We start from the raw sequence: 17,060 nt of genomic DNA, 5'->3' as shown, positions 1-17,060 counted from the left end.
TTGTGGTACATGTGTAAAAAGCCATTCGCTGGAAGGGAGACACGTCATTTTCAAATCATCAAACAAACATACGAATTGTCAACATTACACCGCCACGAGAACAGGTGCAGGCTTGACTTGAGGACTTATTCATTCCTTGGCTGCCAATTCCAACAATCAAATCTCAAATGCAACCGCAGGAACAAGAATTATTAAATAACAAAATTTTATTACCATAAAAGACGTATAAAAACACTTAACGATACCTTAAAACTAACAATATAATACTGATCGGTGAGCAAATAACGAGGGAATCACTGGCTAAACGCAACTGTCATCACTCTTCGTGTCATGCTGGAAGGCAGGGTTGTCCCTGCCAATGGGATTCTCCACCTGACAACCGCTGAATTTACTGACAAGAAATATCTTGACATCATTCGCCCTGGAGTACTTGAAATTCAACGAAAATCGCCTCTCGATCTCCTCCAAACTTCGACCCCTGGTCTCCGGTAAAATAGCTAAAGAGAAAACAGCGCCAAAAATACTGGCAACTCCAAAAGCCAACATGACGAACTGTATTCCAACGATATTACTGATCTCCGGATAAGTTTTGACAGCAGTGAATGTCATGATCTGAGCAATGCCAGTAGTGAGGCCCCCCATGACACCCCTGAACCTCAAAGGATAGAGCTCCGAGGTCATCACCCAGGGGAGGGTCAAGTACCCGATCATGGAGAAGCCAACGTGACTGGCAACGCATACAATGGGAATCCATTCTGGAATAATTCCAGCTTGAATGATTCTCTTGGAGACAGCAACGAGTAGCGCAGAAATGGCCATGCCAATGGCACTCGTGCACGCGAGTGTTCTGCGATCAAAATGGCCGGCGCATATGGCACCCAAAATGGCCGCCAACAGGCGTACAACACCGATGCCAACGCTCGCCACATACTCGTCGATATCAGCGCCAATATCCTTCAGAACATTGACCGTGTAGAAAAGAATAATATATATTCCCGACATCTGCTGAAGCGCAAAGAACACGAAGAGAATGACAAATGGCTTCCAGATATTAGGCCGCAAAATGGCTGACGAGAGATTGATATCATCCTTGTGGCGTTCCAGAGAGGCGACACCAACGAGCTCTCGGTATTCGGTGTCGCAGGCGATCCCTGGGCCCCGCAACCAGAGTAGTGACTCCTGGGCCTCTGGAAGACGTCCTTTTCGGGCCAGCCATGCGGGACTCTCGGGGATGAGGCGGGTAAGCGCCAGGGAGAGGATTGCCGGGGCTATGCTGATGGCTGCTGTGCACTGCCACGTGGTGAGGGCACCCAGGGCGTAACTGCAGAGGACTCCCACCGAGACCAATACTGGGCCGCATGAGGCCAGCCAGGATCGTTGACCTGGTGCTGCGACCTGAAAATTTTGGAGGTATTTTTTCGTATTTATCTTGAGGGTCAATTTAGAGGGTGAAAAGGTGAAAATGAAGGGTTCAGGATCACCCACATCGAATTTGAATCTCAAAATTGAGGTTTACCTCGGTAACGTAGAGGTAGAGGGCATTAGCCATTCCCGCACCGATTCCACTGATGAATCTTCCTATGTAGAGCATTGATATGTTGGTTGACAAGGCTATGAACAACCAGCCAGCTGCATGGGGCAGGGTAGCCAAGGCTATTGCTGCTCTCCTTCCGAAACACTCGGCTGTCGAGCCAGCTATTAGAGAACCAAGTGGATTCGATATAACACCCAGTGATGCTATCCATGACGCCTCGATTATACTTGTCAAATTTGATTCGAGTAATTTTGGTATCAACACCGCACTGAAACCTTGGGAGAGGCCGAGGGATATCTGACCTGAATGCGCTGCTAAACTCGCTGTCACCTACATGACGGAAATTATCGGTTTAATCAATTATTTATTAGATGTCCCGCATTAAAAAAATATCAGTAATTGTTTGATAATAAATATATGAACAAAATGTTCATAAGATTTTATTTTTCAACTTGATCTCGTCAGGAATTTTCTCAATGTTTTATTAGAATTTTTATTAAAAAATCCAGTCATTCATGTGGGAATTATGCAACCTTATCACGTCATTTTGTCAAGAGATATTTAACAGAAAAAAATTCTTGTTTGTCTATAGAAATCCTTGGGTGTAAATTGTTCAGATAACACGCGAAAAAATGTCAACAATTCGTCCAAGGATTTTTCCACAAAAAAATCATTTTCAAAGGATTTGGTCGATGCAGTTAATTAGCGAAAGTAATTCTAACGCGTGCAGTGTAAAATTATAAAATACTCGATGATGAAGTGATTGAGATAAATTGCGCGGGTGAATTTGAATGAGGGGGGGGCTGAGCCCCTCTGGGATTCCCCAACGGGTCGGAGGGGGTCGAGGGGGGCCTAGCTCCTTCAGATCTACTTACACCTCTTGCATCCGTTGACTTGAATGTTTTCCACCAGAATTTGAATTGATTCAGCATTGCTCCACGAATTGGCGCAACCCTGCGACAAATAATCCGACAATTAATCAAAATTATTATGAATTATCCCGGTATTAATCCATTGAATGGGTAATGATTGGCGTTATCAAGTGACAGAGAATCACACGTACGATGAAATGTTTAAATTGAATGATAACTCCAATTACATGAGGACCTCAAACTGTTTAAGGGACTCTGAATCGTATGAGTCACGGGGCATCACATGTCATTCTTCGATGTGAAAGACATTTCCGCTTTTCAAATGAGGGGAACATGCAACATTATTCTACCCATCATCATTACCCCACTATTATTATTTAAATATATGTACTAAACACATTCAACACATATCGCAGTCACAGATATCGCAACATAATTCCATCTTAATTCGATCATTAAATCGAGGTCGAATATTGTATATCCGTTTCGAATTGCCATTGGGCTCTCATATTTAGGGATTAATATTGCTAAATACTCACTGGAGAGTTGGTGAATATAATTTTACACTGGAGAGGATAATGATGTACACTGGGGTGAGCTCTTTATTTTTTTTCTTCAGATCTCCGCAAATTAAATTCAGTCACATTTCTTGGATCATGTTATTCAACTGCACTGCAAAAATTGCTGTCACGTGCTGCGTACGTACGGGTTTTCGACTCTGACTGAGAAGAATCGCTGCATGTCTGACTTATATACACTCTGTTTCCTCGAGATCAAAAGGGAAGAGATGAAATGATCATCGGTGTCAGGATCGAAGGAGTACGATACAATGTTGACTGTTATGAGTAATTTATTCTATTTATTCTATTTATTCTATTTATTCTATTTATTCTATTTATTCTATTTATTCTATTTATTCTATTTATTCCATTTATTCTATTTAATCTATTTATTCTAGTCGGGTGGTCTCTGGGTATTTGCATGGAGAAATTTAATCATCAATCCCCAAAAATGAATTTACAAGTATTTCTAAGAAATTTTCCGTTAAAAATTCCAATTAAAAATAATGCAACACGATAAACTTATCTCGATGCAATTTTGCAGATTTGTGTAATTTGTTTAATTGTTCTGGAGTTTAATTGATTTTATTTGCACTGTTCGTGAAATTAAATTCAAGGACTTTATGAATTTTTAATTATTAATATTAATTAATATTTATTGGTGTTGTGGAAATAGGGGATTGCATTGATTTGAAGATAAAATAGAGAATTCAGGAATTTTAATTGTCCGCACCTGGAAATACAATAATTCATTGAATATTCAATGAAAAAATGAAAGTAAATAAATAAATTGTATGTTAATGGAGTGCTGTGAAGCTATTCGCATTTTTTAAAATTGAAAGTCGAATTGGTTTGGAAAAATTTTTGCAACACGTCATGTCACTGAAGACCGTCATATCATATAACATCTAAATAGATCATGATCATTCGATTTTATGGCATTTTTTATGGCACAAATTCTACGTGACCGTCATATTTTATCTAAATAGCAGAAACAATGTCAAGTTAATCAAAATCTCACGATACGCAATATTATTCCATTTTTTATACCGCAAATCCTATGTGACCGTCATATTTCATAAATCGCCGTAAGCGTGTCTCATTATTCGGAATTTTATGACTTTTTTTGTGACACACTTCCCATACAGCGCACATTATTATTCAAATTACCATTTTTCAACGACAAAATCATCCAATATTAATTACCCATAACAATATCAATAAATAATTCCCTAAAACGATTTTTTTTACTCCAAAAATTTTTCTTCTAACATTACAAAAGGAAAAGCGAGAGCAAATTTTCGGTGTGATTTTCAAATGGATAAATCTCAGAAACTATTGGTTTTACAAAAAAATATGAAAAGACCATTTTTATCGGAAATTGAGTTGCGCTCAAAAAAGGTCCTTACGACTTTCGCGGAGCACTCATAGTACTCGCGATAACACGATAATTAATGAAGACATTTAATTGTACTCAACCGATTTTGTTCCTCATCACGAGAATTAACTCTCCGATTTTCCCTTCGTGCAAAAACCCGGAAAAATCGTTCGTCTAATACGTTCAACAACTCCCCTGAAAACAACTCGAGTCACATAACGAGTACAGCAATTGCGAGATATTACTAAATGATTTAATTCCCTCTCTCCGTTGCCATAATAATTCTTCGATTTGCCTGTTAATTGTCATCACGATCGTTTGTTTACCCGGATATCTCCTGGAGGATCGACAGGCAAAATAAAAAAAAGAAACTCCAGGATCTGTTCCTTGTTATTTAAAAATAAAAATACCACCGAGGCGGAACAGAAGCGGTCGCCCCAGGGTATACAGATTCTAACGACGTGTTGATCGGTTGCTGCCCTCTACTATTTTTTTTTTCTCATTTAATTTTTCTTCAGCTTTTTTTATGCCAATCCTTTGCCGTTCGGCGATGACTGAATCAACCTTCGATGAAAGTTATTCCCGAGCCAAGGACCCCTGAAACGGATTAGTAGAACGGAAGATATTCTTTCTGACAGTTATTTCATTTCCGCAAATGTCAAATTTATCAATCCTGTCAGGATGTGTCCTTCGATTTTTTGTTTATCCAAATAACAATCATACCACTGGGGATTTTTATTGCCACATTGTTTAAAGAATTAAGATGAGTAATCGGAGAATAATTCATTTGTTTAAACAATTCTGCAATTACGGAACATCTGAAATTATTTTAAACAACAATTTTTCGTAGTTATTCAAGAATTCTCTCGTTATTTCTCTCTGTGTGATTAAAAATTCAACAGAAAATTCGTTAATTGGTAACAAAAAAAAAATAGCGCAAGCAATAATTAAAAAGTAGTAATCCACTTCCGAAGGATCACACGTATCACTAAAATCGTTTATTAAAAACCAATTTTCGTGGAGTTATTCAATAATTTCCTTATTTTTCTGACTATTTATTGAAAAATTCGAGTTTAAATTTCATAATTGGCGAAAAAAAATTAACGCCCTCGTTAAAAGTTAACTCACGGGATAATCGATTAAGATCCACCCCCAAATTACGCCAGCAGGTCTCATTTGTTACGTCCTAACGAGACATGAGCATTGAATAACTCGATTCTATTTTTCTAACCGGTGTATGGAAAATTCTAGGGAGTTTTGTACAATGAGAAACAACCGGCACGCTAAAAAAAAAAACCGGCGAGAGGAAAATTAATGCGGAATCAACAATGAAAGAAAACTCGTTCCTCAATTTCCGGCGTGTAATCTATTCCGTAGATTTTTTTGCCACTGTATTTTGAATTTTTCATAAATATTTTCAACCACTTGTGCAACCCACCGGTAAAAACGCCCGTAAAAATAACGCAAAAATTGTGATTTAAAAAAATGAGGGAAAAAAGCGAACGACCGGCAAAAATTTTCAATCATGTAATCATTTGATAGGTTTGTTGATTCATCCAGTGTCTTCCATCCTGCCCCAACGAATTAACGATACAATTTTTTTTCCTCATGACGATGGAAACCATCGGGATAATCTGGAAAATGATTTTTATTTTCCACTGGATCCGAAAAGCGCGGATATTCCGCGGAATCATTATTATTGTTCAGGCGATTCCAGGAGGGGAGAGGCGGCGATTAATTGCGGTGCCAATCATTCTAGCTGATAAGAGTCGTCGGACGATAATGATTGCATCATAATTGCATGTTCGTTACGAGAGTCAAGGGGAAGGACGTCTTCTGCTCTCGAACTCATCACCGATTAAAAATTCCCCGATCTATTACTTGCAAAAGCAATTCCCGCGCTATTATAATTTTATTAATTATGCAATCATTGAAAAAAAAGATAGATTTATTGAAGGTGGATTTTGATATAGGTGTTAGCTCAAATGGAATAACTTGTTTTGCTCATTGATATTGAAAATCGTTGATTTAACCGGAATCGATAACTTTTTTATTCGATTTTACCATTCTGGGTCTTTCTGATTTCATAATACAAATGACTAGAGGTTTATATCGGACCCTTGAATTGCGCAACTCTGTACGTGGCTTGTGAAGAGCCTTGGCAATGACCACTGCAAGTACTAGAGGTTGTCACGTAATTTTACTGTGAATGTGCGTATGAGTTTTGAGTTTTTCAAGTTTGAATTGCGGATTGAGTTCCAGTATCACCAGAATATCTCGAGAACGCGTCATCCCAGAGAAAAAGTTCACTCAACTTTTTCGTAGCTAACGAAATTTTCAAGGGAAAATATCTTTTCATATTTTTTCCTAGAACCTCGCGTTCTCTAGTTATCCCAGTAAATTCGCGATAAATCTGATTATGAATCCCGAATTTTGTTCGAGTGAACTAAAAGTCCGGTGCATTTTCACGAGATATCTCGAGAATGCGTCATTGTACGGAAAAATGTTATTAGACTTTTTTGTAGCTGACAAGATTTCCAGTAGAAGATGCTCTTTTAAGTTTTACCCTGGAACCCCTCGTTCTCCAGATATTTGAAGAAATATGGAAATTTATTCGTTCGAGTCTGTTTTTTTACAATGAATTTGATTTCCGTGTGGTTCCGGTGAATTTCGTGAGTTCCTCGGTAATTCTACACGTGTGGAACCTAGTTTTTCCCAATGGCGCTGTTCGTCCGTGGAACCGCGAATAAATGGCAGTTCATGATGAATTTATGTTGCAATTTGTCTTCAAATCAGTGCAGACTGCGAAAATCATCATCATTTTTTGATAATCTCTGGTTCCTCACAGAATGTCGAAGGATAGCAACAACCGGTGTTAATACAATCATTCCAACCTCAAAACTCATCAGTGGTAAACTATTTATTTGAACAACAAATTCATTTTTCTATTTTTTTTCCTGGACACGTATTGTTTATTGTAGACAAAAAATGTGATGTTGTGGAGCCCTCAGCTGGGGTATTTGACAGATTCATGTCAGCAAGAAGGAGAGAATCCAAGAGAACTGTTATCATTCAGGTGCAATCACCTGATTCTTACAACGATTTGTACTCGTACTGCACAGAATTTGGTCCTGTCAGCAACATGTATCATTATGTTGTTGCCAAAACTGCGGTGAGTATAAAAATTGTCTTGTAAAATCAAAAATATATCAATCAATTTATTTACTCTGTCATTCATTTTTTTATTCCATCCTGCAGTTCAAAGCAACAATTTTGATATAAACAATTCAGAGAGAATAATTGACTGATTTATTGAATTTTTTATGGAATAAAATTACTGATTATGTAATTAATTCTTTGAAGAATGTGGCTTCCAGCATTTTTTTCTAGTCGAATTCAAAGACGTTGAGAGCCACAAAGCTGTTCTGGCGGCTGCGACCCTCATAAATCACCAGGAGGTCATTCCCACGTATTCTTATATGCTCTGGTTCAGAAATGCTCCGAAGAAGTCCAAGAAAATTCTGGAAAATATACCCCCAGTGGTGCGAGGCAATGACGACAAGTCCGAGGAGAAAATCTATCCAGATCTCTTGGCAATTAAATCTGTGGGTCATTTGCATGAATTCGATATCTTTAGAGAAATAGGGAAATAACTCAGAATTTATTTCGAATGAATATTCTCATGTGCATTCAATTTTCGACAGAGCAGTAAATTAATTAAAGCATTTTCACAGATTTCCGAACAAATGGAGCTTCTGTACGACAGTTGGAAGCTCGATGATATATCGACACGCCTTCGATTCGTCACAGCCCTCCAAATGGAGAGAAATTTAACGAGTTTATTCCCAAACATCGTAATCCTACCATTCGGCTCGTCCGTCAATAGTTTTGGTAAACGTGGCTGCGATCTCGATCTAGTCATGACTCTAGACGGTGAAAAACGAGAGAAAATAACTAGTAGATTTGTCTTTCAAACGAAATCATCTCTCCCTGAGGAAAGAGCACAGACGAAAAAATCGATGGAAATAATTTCGAATGTAATGCAGTCGTTCATACCCGGAGTGAGAAATGTCAGGAGAATTCTGCATGCCAGAGTGCCAATTCTAAAATACGATCACACATTGACTGGTCTCGAGTGTGACCTCAGCATGACAAATATGTGAGTTCGATTCTCATGATTTTTTTACACGATCTCCCTGAATCATGACGAAAGCTATTAATTCCAGGTCTGCTGTGTACATGTCAGAGCTCCTATTTATTCTTGGCGAGCACGACGTACGAGTGAGACCTCTAGTATTCACGATAAGACAGTGGGCGACTTCTGTGGGACTGACCAACGCCAATCCTGGGGGGTGGATCACAAATTTCTCCCTCACCCTTCTAGTTATTTTCTTTCTACAGCAGAAAAAGATTCTTCCCTCGATTAACAAAATGAAGAATCTTGCCAGTAATTTCAAATTGACTCTGACTCTCTCAAAGACATGAATAATTGAATCCTATAATAATTGTAATAATTCCAGGGCCTTCAGACATTCGTCTAACAGACACGTGCGTGGACTGCACATTCGTGAGAGATCCGAAAATAATTCCATCAGGCACCTGCAAGGACTCCCTCGAGATCCTGCTCCGTGATTTCTACGATTTCTACGCAAATTATGATTTTGCATCTAGAGCGATATGTCTGAGGGAAGGTATAAGTCTCTACAAACCCGATTCATCCGCTCTCTTCATCAGCAATCCCCTGGAGAAAACTCTGAACGTCAGCAAAAACGTGACGCCTCCAGAAGTCATGAGGTTCATAAATGCTGTGAGGAATGCTGCGATGCTCTTCGACGAGGGATTAGCACCCAACAGCCGCGGAATCCTCGATATTTTTGCTGAAAAACAGCCCCAGAAGAAGCACTTCATCCTGGGACGAGGGAATAGCAACAAAAAGGTTAATATTGCAGAGCTCTTTCGTGCTGACGAAGGAAACAAGTTGAACGAAATCGACACGATCGATCACTGGAAAAAGGAAAGGGCGAGGCGCCGGTGACTTGATCCTTTTCACTCACTCATTATTTAACATTGATAAATTATCAATGACATGTCAGTTCTGTAAATAAATTCGATCGCCAGAAGATAATTTATTCTGCACGATTCAATATTTTTATTTCCATCACAATAATAATCCAACAATATCATCGGTTTAATATTCTTCCACATTACGCAATCATATATTTCCCCATCAAATGCTTAAACCACAGTAAATATAACGTACAATGAGCATTATCAACGCGATACGTCGCATCGAGAAATATTCAATTCATTTTCTCCGTTCATTCATTAAAATGTCGAACGGCCTTAGGCTCAAATATCTAGATATAGATAAATATGAACAAATACGCAAACCATTGCCTTGATAGCGATTAAATAGACCCTCCAATCATAACGTTCATTTGATATTAGTAATAATTCTGGATCTATAATTTTTCTCATTGATCATTAATCGATTAATTTAAATTCGTTATTTACCGTTTGGCAGTGTTAATTTACTAGCTCATTAATCGTCCTCAGTATCTCCTAATAAACGGCCATTGTGTTTGATTAACTTCTCGAATTTAATTCATCAAGTACTACATGTCATTTATGCTAGCTCTTCTATTATGATTGACTATTGGAAGGCTCTAAGCGCCTCATCAATCGTCACGAGGAATTTATCATGTATTACCCTCGTTGGCAGCATTTTTACATGGTCATTGTGGCGAAAATTTTACTTTTCAGTGGACATGGCAGTTTTTTTTTGTTGAATGAAAATTAATACGACTACAAAAATCCCCGGACGCGTATGAGAAAAATTTATGGAAAAGTTTTTAGGTGAAAAATTCCCCTCAATATTTCTATACGTGTCGGGATCGATAAAGATGAGATGAAAAAAAATTCAGTTAGTTTTGCACTTGCGATGGTGCCTGTGATGGTGAGCATGATGCCTCTGAACCCTGGTCTCCTGGACAGCAGCGACGAGGGTCCTGACAGCCTCTTCGTGACCCTCGAAGCTGTCTGCTTTCTTGAGGGGTCCGAGGCCCGTGGCCCTGGCTTCAGCAGCCGCAACAGCTGGGGATCTTTTGCTCTTGGGTCTTGGAAATGTCTCCCACGAGCGTTGCTTCTGCACGAGACTCGATGCAGACTTGGATTTTGGTGTCGGCCCGATGAGAACGAGCAATGTTTTTCTGGTGTCTTGACTTATCGGCCCACCAATCGTTCCCTCCGCAATACTAGACCTTCTGCTGTTACCGGAACCAGTCGTTGATAAACTATCGCAACTCGCTCGTCTTCTTCGTCTCGCCTCGGACGATTTGTCCCCGTAGAAGACGTCCTCCGAATCACTGGCAGGATAAACCTTCGCCGATTTTTGAATCGACGACGATGAGCTCGTTGGTAGGGGCTGAGATTTCGATTGCTGAGACTGAACTTTCGTCTCTTCTTGGGGGACAGCGTGAATTTGCGCCTGCACTCGTGATTTCTTGGCTTCTCCGAGAGTTGACGCCTCGGATATTCGTTGGTATTCACTCTCATCTGCAGCACCTTAAAGCCAGATAAGAGTTAATAAGAAATGTCGAGCAAGAAGAATCGAACCTGGAACGTATCACCTCTTACGATTTATAATTGAGACACAACAATATCATAATAAAATTACCCGCAGAATGAACGTGCTGCTGATGTGACTCCATCTTATCACCATGATCGATGATATCCCCACAGGTGTCCTTGAGGGTTCTGTAAAGAGATCGCACTTTGCTGCTAGACGCCTGTCCAGGTGGTGTCTTGGGTTTGGCTTGATCCGGTGACTTCCTGGATCGCCTCGTCTGACTTCTGTCCCGTCCTTCCTCACGACCCGGTGATTTTTTCCTGTCCTCTCTCATCCTGGCCTTCTCTATCAATTGACTCAGCACTCCTCGTTTCGCCTCCGAGGATTTGGCAGTGCCATAAACTATTATATTCCCACCAGAGTCCAGCAGAGCTCCCACCCCACCAGAAGGCGTGTGACTCCTCGCTGGAACTTCCTTCGATTCTGATAACAATAAGAGAATATTTTTATTATCTATTTTCAATTCTGTGGAGCTTACAAACCTTTCATGTAAAGAATATTATCAGCCCCAGTCTTGCCATGCCTGCAATCCTTAGTGGGTGCAGGCCCCTGTCCTGACTCCTGCATCTGCATCCTGGTGACATGATCCAGCAGTGCCTGGAGATGCTGATGACCCGCAGCATCAGCAGCAGCTGAACTCACCTCACCGGCAGTAATTCCGGCTGAGAATGATTTGACAAAAGGCTCCAACTGTTGAGTCAAGCTCTGAAGCTGCTTTACCTCACCCCTGAGTGTCAAAATATCATTCATCTGAGAATGGAAGATCTCTTTCTCAATATGAATCTTGCACAACTGCTCCTCCCAGAGTGCATCAAAAATATTCCTCAGTCTCTCGAGTTCCACCTGGTGATGCTCGAGCTGTTGCTCCAGGAGTCGACAGTCCCGGGTCACATGCTCATACCTAGAGCCCAGAGGAGGAGTATTAGCCCTCCTGAGCATGGCGACATCCCTGTGGAGTTCCTCGAGCCTCTCCTTGACAGTTATTAGCTGCTGACTCAAATCCTTCAGCTGAGAGTCAAAATTTCGGCAGTGACTTGAGAATGGTCCACGATCAGGCCCAGGTTTCTGGGTCCTGGGGGGTGTCTTCGAGGTCTGCAGATGGGGCTGGTCATTCTGATTGCTGTGCGTGTGTTCGTACAGGGAGTCCTTGTGGCCCTGGCCCTGGGACTGAACAAGAAATGACTGCAGAGATCTGGCGAATTCGGCTTTATAATTCATCTTCAGGTGAGCCGATATCAGGGAGGGCCTGGACGGATGCCCCAGCTGAGCAACTCTTCCCAGCCTCTCCAGCATCGGATGCGCTAGCTCGAGAAATTGATATTTCGTTGCACCACTCGTAAAAACAGTGCACAGCATCAGGTGCATCTGGAGAACAGGCAGGGCTGAACCCAGGTTGATCAGTTGCGCCCTCACCATTCGATCTTTACTCTCGAATTGTCTCTGGAGCTCTGAAATAATCGACGAGTGACTCTTGCCGATTGTCTCCTGCATTACCTGGCAGTAGGCGTTTAAGGATCGTTTCTCGGTTTCAAGGCTGTGCTTTAATTCATCGAGTTGAGATTTCAGTGCCAGTACACCATCACGAACACCAGCTTGTATCTCGCATATCGAATTGGCTGCTTTCTCCATCTTCTTCGAGGCCTGTTGCCAAGCTGTGTCGATGTCCACGCAGTGCATTCTCGCATCTGCTGGTGTATCTCTCACGCATGTTGCACATAACATCGATTTTGTACTCTGGCTGTACATTATGTAGAGTTCCCCGTGGGAGGCACATCGCCGTTGGGTGTCCTTCGAGCATTTGCTCATGTGGATCACCTCGTGGGTTGAAAACATTTTTGCTCGGTGCGTGTGCTCTCGGCAGTGCGTGCACAACGCCTGACCTGTAATTTTTTTTATTAATCATTTAAATAAATTTGGGAATTGCAGGTAGTGGAGTCCAGGGCAGTGGAGAGTATTTTAAATTGAGGTATGGAGAGGACCTATTGTGCTCTTCATCATTGCATCACCTATTGTCGAGTCCTTCAAGTTTCTATTGTCTACCACGTAACAAAAACTCACCGCAAGTAGTGCAAAAGAACATTGTCGTTTTGTCTCTTTTGTCACAATTTGCGCACGCAGGATTCTCCGAGTTTGCTATCTCAATCAATTGTCGCATCAATTGGTCAGCTGGTGGCAGCTGACTGCCTTCCTTCAGTTGTGTCATTTGTCTGAGAAATAATTGAAATTTTTCATTTCATTACACGCCAATATCTCGATAACCGGGGGTCACAGACTAAAATGACATTAGACTTTCTTCTAGAAAATTTCAAGATCTACAAAAAATATTTTTACATATTTTTCGGTATACCCCTTCGTTACCGATTTAAGAACAATTATTGATAATTATGCGACTTTAATTTGTTTATAATAGAGAGGATAAACGAGAATTTTTAGGGATATCTATGGGAGAAATGGAAAAAGTGATAAGAACCTTTTTTGTAGCTCTCATTCTACTCTATCAATGAAGTCTTTATGAAAATTTCGCTATCTCCCCCAAATTCCGAGATATCCCTCAAAACTCAATCACAACTCACTAACTCCGTAATAACTCACCCGCATATGGGACAGGTAATCTTCCCATCAATCTGCGTGTTCCTGAGGCACCTGGCGCAAAACGTATGAAAGCAAGAGAGTAGACAGGGCTCGGTGTAATAATCCTGACAAACCCCACAGATCAATGGGTTCCGCAGCCCTGAGGACCCATCCCCGTCTACCCCATCGCCTGCACCTGTCCCTGAGCTCGCCATCATCCTCTCCTTATCGATTCATATCACAACCTGAAATGATCAGGTATCACCACAAAAACCCCAAGAAAATCGTCACTGTAAATTTGTACTACACAGGAAATAAAATTAAAACAAATTTTTTTCCAAAAAAAAGGCGAAACCAAAAAAATCTCAAACAAAAAGACTTAATTTTTATTTCAAATGGAGATGTCTCCATTTGTTATTCGCTTACCGTCTACACTCCATATTATGATTGTTACTCTTATTTATTATTATTTATAAATGATTTATGGATTCATTATTATGGAAAGAGACAAGGCAGATTCGGCCGATCACTTCGAGGGCTTTTCCACTTGCGTGCAGATTGGGGTGGGCTTTAAGGATCCTGTTTCAGGGCTCTCCTCCACGCATGTGCCAACTGGTGAATAGACAGGGTGAAATACGTCACAGAGGGTTGCAACCAATGGGAATCCTGCGGTTTTCTACTCGTGCTGGGGGGTTGGTTTTTTTTTTTTTTTGTTAACTTTTTTTTTTTTTCCCTTTACACAGTTCTTTTTCCATCGCCGAGGGAGGGGAGCCCGATGACGTTGTGCATGACCTGGGGTACGGGTCAATGGGTGTAAACATTTGCTGCATTGAAAAGCATCGTAATGGGGTTTGGGAAAAAGAGGCCACGATTTTCACGGATTTTATCGGGTGTTCGGAGCGGGATGGATGTGAGATATTTTATGAGAGTCAAGGGAATTTTCAGATTCTCTGATGTCACGGGGGAGAGGAAAAGGATTTCTTGTCTTTTTGCATTTTTTAATATCAAGCTATAACAATTAAAAAACAATAATATGTGACATAAATAATAATCAAATTTATTCGATTCAAATAATCCCTTAAATACTCCAGAATATCATGAAAACGTACAAAACTATGAAATTTCGTAACTATATACAATCAGATTAGAAATGTACTTAAAATCGTATATTTCGTTACAAGTGCGGAAAAGTGACTTTTCCGCACGGCATGATGAAAAGAATGATTAAAAAAATAGAATTGATTGTGTGGATAAAAAAAAAATATTCGAACGATTTCTCCGAGAGTTCAGTACTCCTCGTCGTCGTAGTCGTACCCGTAGTGTTCATCCTCCTCGTCATTCCTGTGGAGCATCTGCCCGAGGCTCATCTCGTTGGGATCAACCTCGACCTCGTCCTCCCCATCATTCTCCACATCATCAGGTTCGATAGCCACCTCTCCCCTCCCATCCTTACCACCATCCTCAGGATCATTGACGTCACTCTTCCTCCAGGTGTAATCCTCCACCTTAACCTTGACCTCTTTCTCAACTTCCTGAGGGACAGTGACGTCGACTTCCTCGTTATTTCCACTGGCACTCCCCTGAGGCACCCCGACATTCAAACTCTTGAGCACCTCGTAGTTGATCTTCGTGGATATGCGTTTCTCCTGGAGCATCTTCTCGATGGCTTCACCAGCGGTGTTGGCTGGACCTGTCTTCTTCTTACCACCGGCCTTGCGTTTTTTTCTCTCGGGTTTGCCTTCCTCCTTCTCCTTCAGCCTCTTTTCCTCCCTCTCCTTCTGCTGCTCCAGGTAAGCAGCATTCACCTGGTGCCAGAGATTGCTCTTCATGCTGGCCTCCTTCTCGGACATTATGTAACTGTCAAGCTCGTCATCGTCTAGATCAGTCATATCGATTTCACCGTTTCCAGTCTCGAACAAGTCCTCTCCATTTTTATCGCTGATCGATACCCCGAGACCCATCGACGCGATGTCAGGCCCCAGGCCAACGTTGACGGATGATTCTCTCCCGGAGTCCCTCCCGGAGGCCTCGGTATCCGGAAACTTTCCATCCAGGCACTCATTTATAACATCAATAGTGCTCTCTGCAACGAACCTCTCGGCGTCCGCCTCCTCAACCCCATCATCGCCCACCCTCTTCCTCTTCCCCCTGGACGTCTTGAACTCCTCCAGCTGCCGGTCAATCTCATTCGTCAACTCATCAAACTCACTCTCGACATTCTCCAGTTTCTGGAGCCTCTCCCGATCCTTCTTCCTGGCAGCCTTGAATGCCGGTGGATCCTGCTCCTCCTCCAGGTCTACTGTCATGAATTCATCAAGAGTCAGGGCACTGGATGGAGTATCCCCGAACTCTATAAGCCTCTTCCGAAGAGTCGACTCGTGGACCTTGACGATCTTAATTATATCATTGGGTGTTCGATTAAACTCATGAAGACGAGATGCGATGAGGAGAGCAGCACCACAGAGACCCGAGGGTCTTCTCCCAGAGTGAATGCTATCCCTCATCATCCTCTGGAGGAGTCTCTGGGCCGTGTTGGAGACCTCGTTTGTCTTCTCCCCGAACTCCAGCTTGAGGGCGTACTTCATGATGAAGAGGCAAGGATCCATCGAGGGGATGTTGATGCAAAGGGCGTTAGTGAGCTTCAGGTACGTCCTCCCCAGCTCGTGAACGTCGATCTGCAGGATGTCGCTTATGTCTATCAGGAGGTGAGGTGTCTCCTCAGTTCTGCAGGTGATGTAGACACATGCGGCGTGATTGTGGGCGTGTTTTCTGCCGCGTGTCAAATTCCTTGAAAGTGCCATTTTGTAGAAATTCACGGACGTCTCAATATGGCGTTGATTCAATCTCAGCTGTTGGCACAGGTGGGCAATACCGCGACGGGCATTTTGAATCGTTATGTCACGGGATTCTTTTCCATTCACGTGATAAGCAGCACCAAAACCCGTTGCACCACCTGTACTGTCACTCGAGACGAACTGACCTATCAACGCCATCGTCCCCGCGGGCGTCTCCTCGAATATTGTTTCGTTGACGATACGCTGATCCTCCAGGACAACCCCGCATGCTGTACATACAGCATCCCCTCGGGCTGGATCTGTCTCGATTTCCGTCGAACCGCAGTTTCGGCATTTTCCTGACATTTTTCTTTTCAAGGTCAATGACACCTGGGGACCTACACCGAGAAGTTTTTTTGTGATTCTCTGGGAGAGTCTGGAGAATTTTTATCGGGAGTTTATAATTCTGTTAGAGTTTTTTCATTAATATGCAGGCGTTTTATGGAAATAATTGGGGAATTAAAAAAAAAAGAAATTAACAGGGATTTTACGAATTCTCGAAAAAATTTTTGGAATTCCTTGGAAGAAATGTTTATTGTTTAGACAATTAAATAAATTAGGTAGGAATGTGTCAAGTAAATAATACGCGGTAAGTAAATAGAAAAAAATATACAGAATAGAGAGATCATGGAATAATAAATTAATAAAACGAAGTGGAAGCTAGTGTTCTATGACCTTCTGCA

General features: G+C 41.5%; 4 protein-coding genes across 4 annotated transcripts; 1 reads left to right on the top strand and 3 right to left on the bottom strand.

The window, feature by feature from the left end:
- Positions 1 to 57: 57 nt before the first annotated feature.
- On the bottom strand, positions 58 to 3,245 carry LOC105265649 (facilitated trehalose transporter Tret1). Its single transcript, XM_011303237.1, has 4 exons — positions 2,946 to 3,245; positions 2,410 to 2,488; positions 1,517 to 1,864; positions 58 to 1,395 (listed from the first exon to the last, which is right to left on the bottom strand). The coding sequence occupies exons 2-4, from the start codon at positions 2,464 to 2,466 to the stop codon at positions 301 to 303; spliced, it is 1,500 nt and encodes a 499-aa protein (XP_011301539.1). The 5' UTR covers positions 2,467 to 2,488; positions 2,946 to 3,245; the 3' UTR covers positions 58 to 300.
- Positions 3,246 to 6,532: 3,287 nt separating this feature from the next.
- Positions 6,533 to 9,475, top strand: LOC105265642 (poly(A) RNA polymerase, mitochondrial). The gene is made up of 6 exons (XM_011303227.1): positions 6,533 to 7,255; positions 7,326 to 7,516; positions 7,722 to 7,949; positions 8,079 to 8,503; positions 8,571 to 8,791; positions 8,865 to 9,475. The coding sequence occupies exons 1-6, from the start codon at positions 7,063 to 7,065 to the stop codon at positions 9,377 to 9,379; spliced, it is 1,773 nt and encodes a 590-aa protein (XP_011301529.1). The 5' UTR covers positions 6,533 to 7,062; the 3' UTR covers positions 9,380 to 9,475.
- A 5-nt stretch (positions 9,476 to 9,480) lies between these two features.
- On the bottom strand, positions 9,481 to 14,055 carry LOC105265643 (RING finger protein 207). Its single transcript, XM_011303229.1, has 6 exons — positions 13,970 to 14,055; positions 13,565 to 13,788; positions 13,031 to 13,179; positions 11,455 to 12,852; positions 11,021 to 11,395; positions 9,481 to 10,908 (listed from the first exon to the last, which is right to left on the bottom strand). The coding sequence occupies exons 2-6, from the start codon at positions 13,759 to 13,761 to the stop codon at positions 10,265 to 10,267; spliced, it is 2,763 nt and encodes a 920-aa protein (XP_011301531.1). The 5' UTR covers positions 13,762 to 13,788; positions 13,970 to 14,055; the 3' UTR covers positions 9,481 to 10,264.
- A 524-nt stretch (positions 14,056 to 14,579) lies between these two features.
- Positions 14,580 to 16,788, bottom strand: Brf (Brf RNA polymerase III subunit). Its single transcript, XM_011303230.1, has one exon. The coding sequence runs from the start codon at positions 16,681 to 16,683 to the stop codon at positions 14,830 to 14,832; it is 1,854 nt and encodes a 617-aa protein (XP_011301532.1). The 5' UTR covers positions 16,684 to 16,788; the 3' UTR covers positions 14,580 to 14,829.
- Between the last annotated feature and the right edge of the window lie 272 nt (positions 16,789 to 17,060).

The sequence above is a fragment of the Fopius arisanus genome, unplaced genomic scaffold, assembly GCF_000806365.1.
Source record: "Fopius arisanus strain USDA-PBARC FA_bdor unplaced genomic scaffold, ASM80636v1 scaffold00031, whole genome shotgun sequence".
Lineage (NCBI taxonomy): Eukaryota > Metazoa > Arthropoda > Insecta > Hymenoptera > Braconidae > Fopius > Fopius arisanus.
This window is presented reverse-complemented; position numbering and strand designations above follow the sequence as displayed.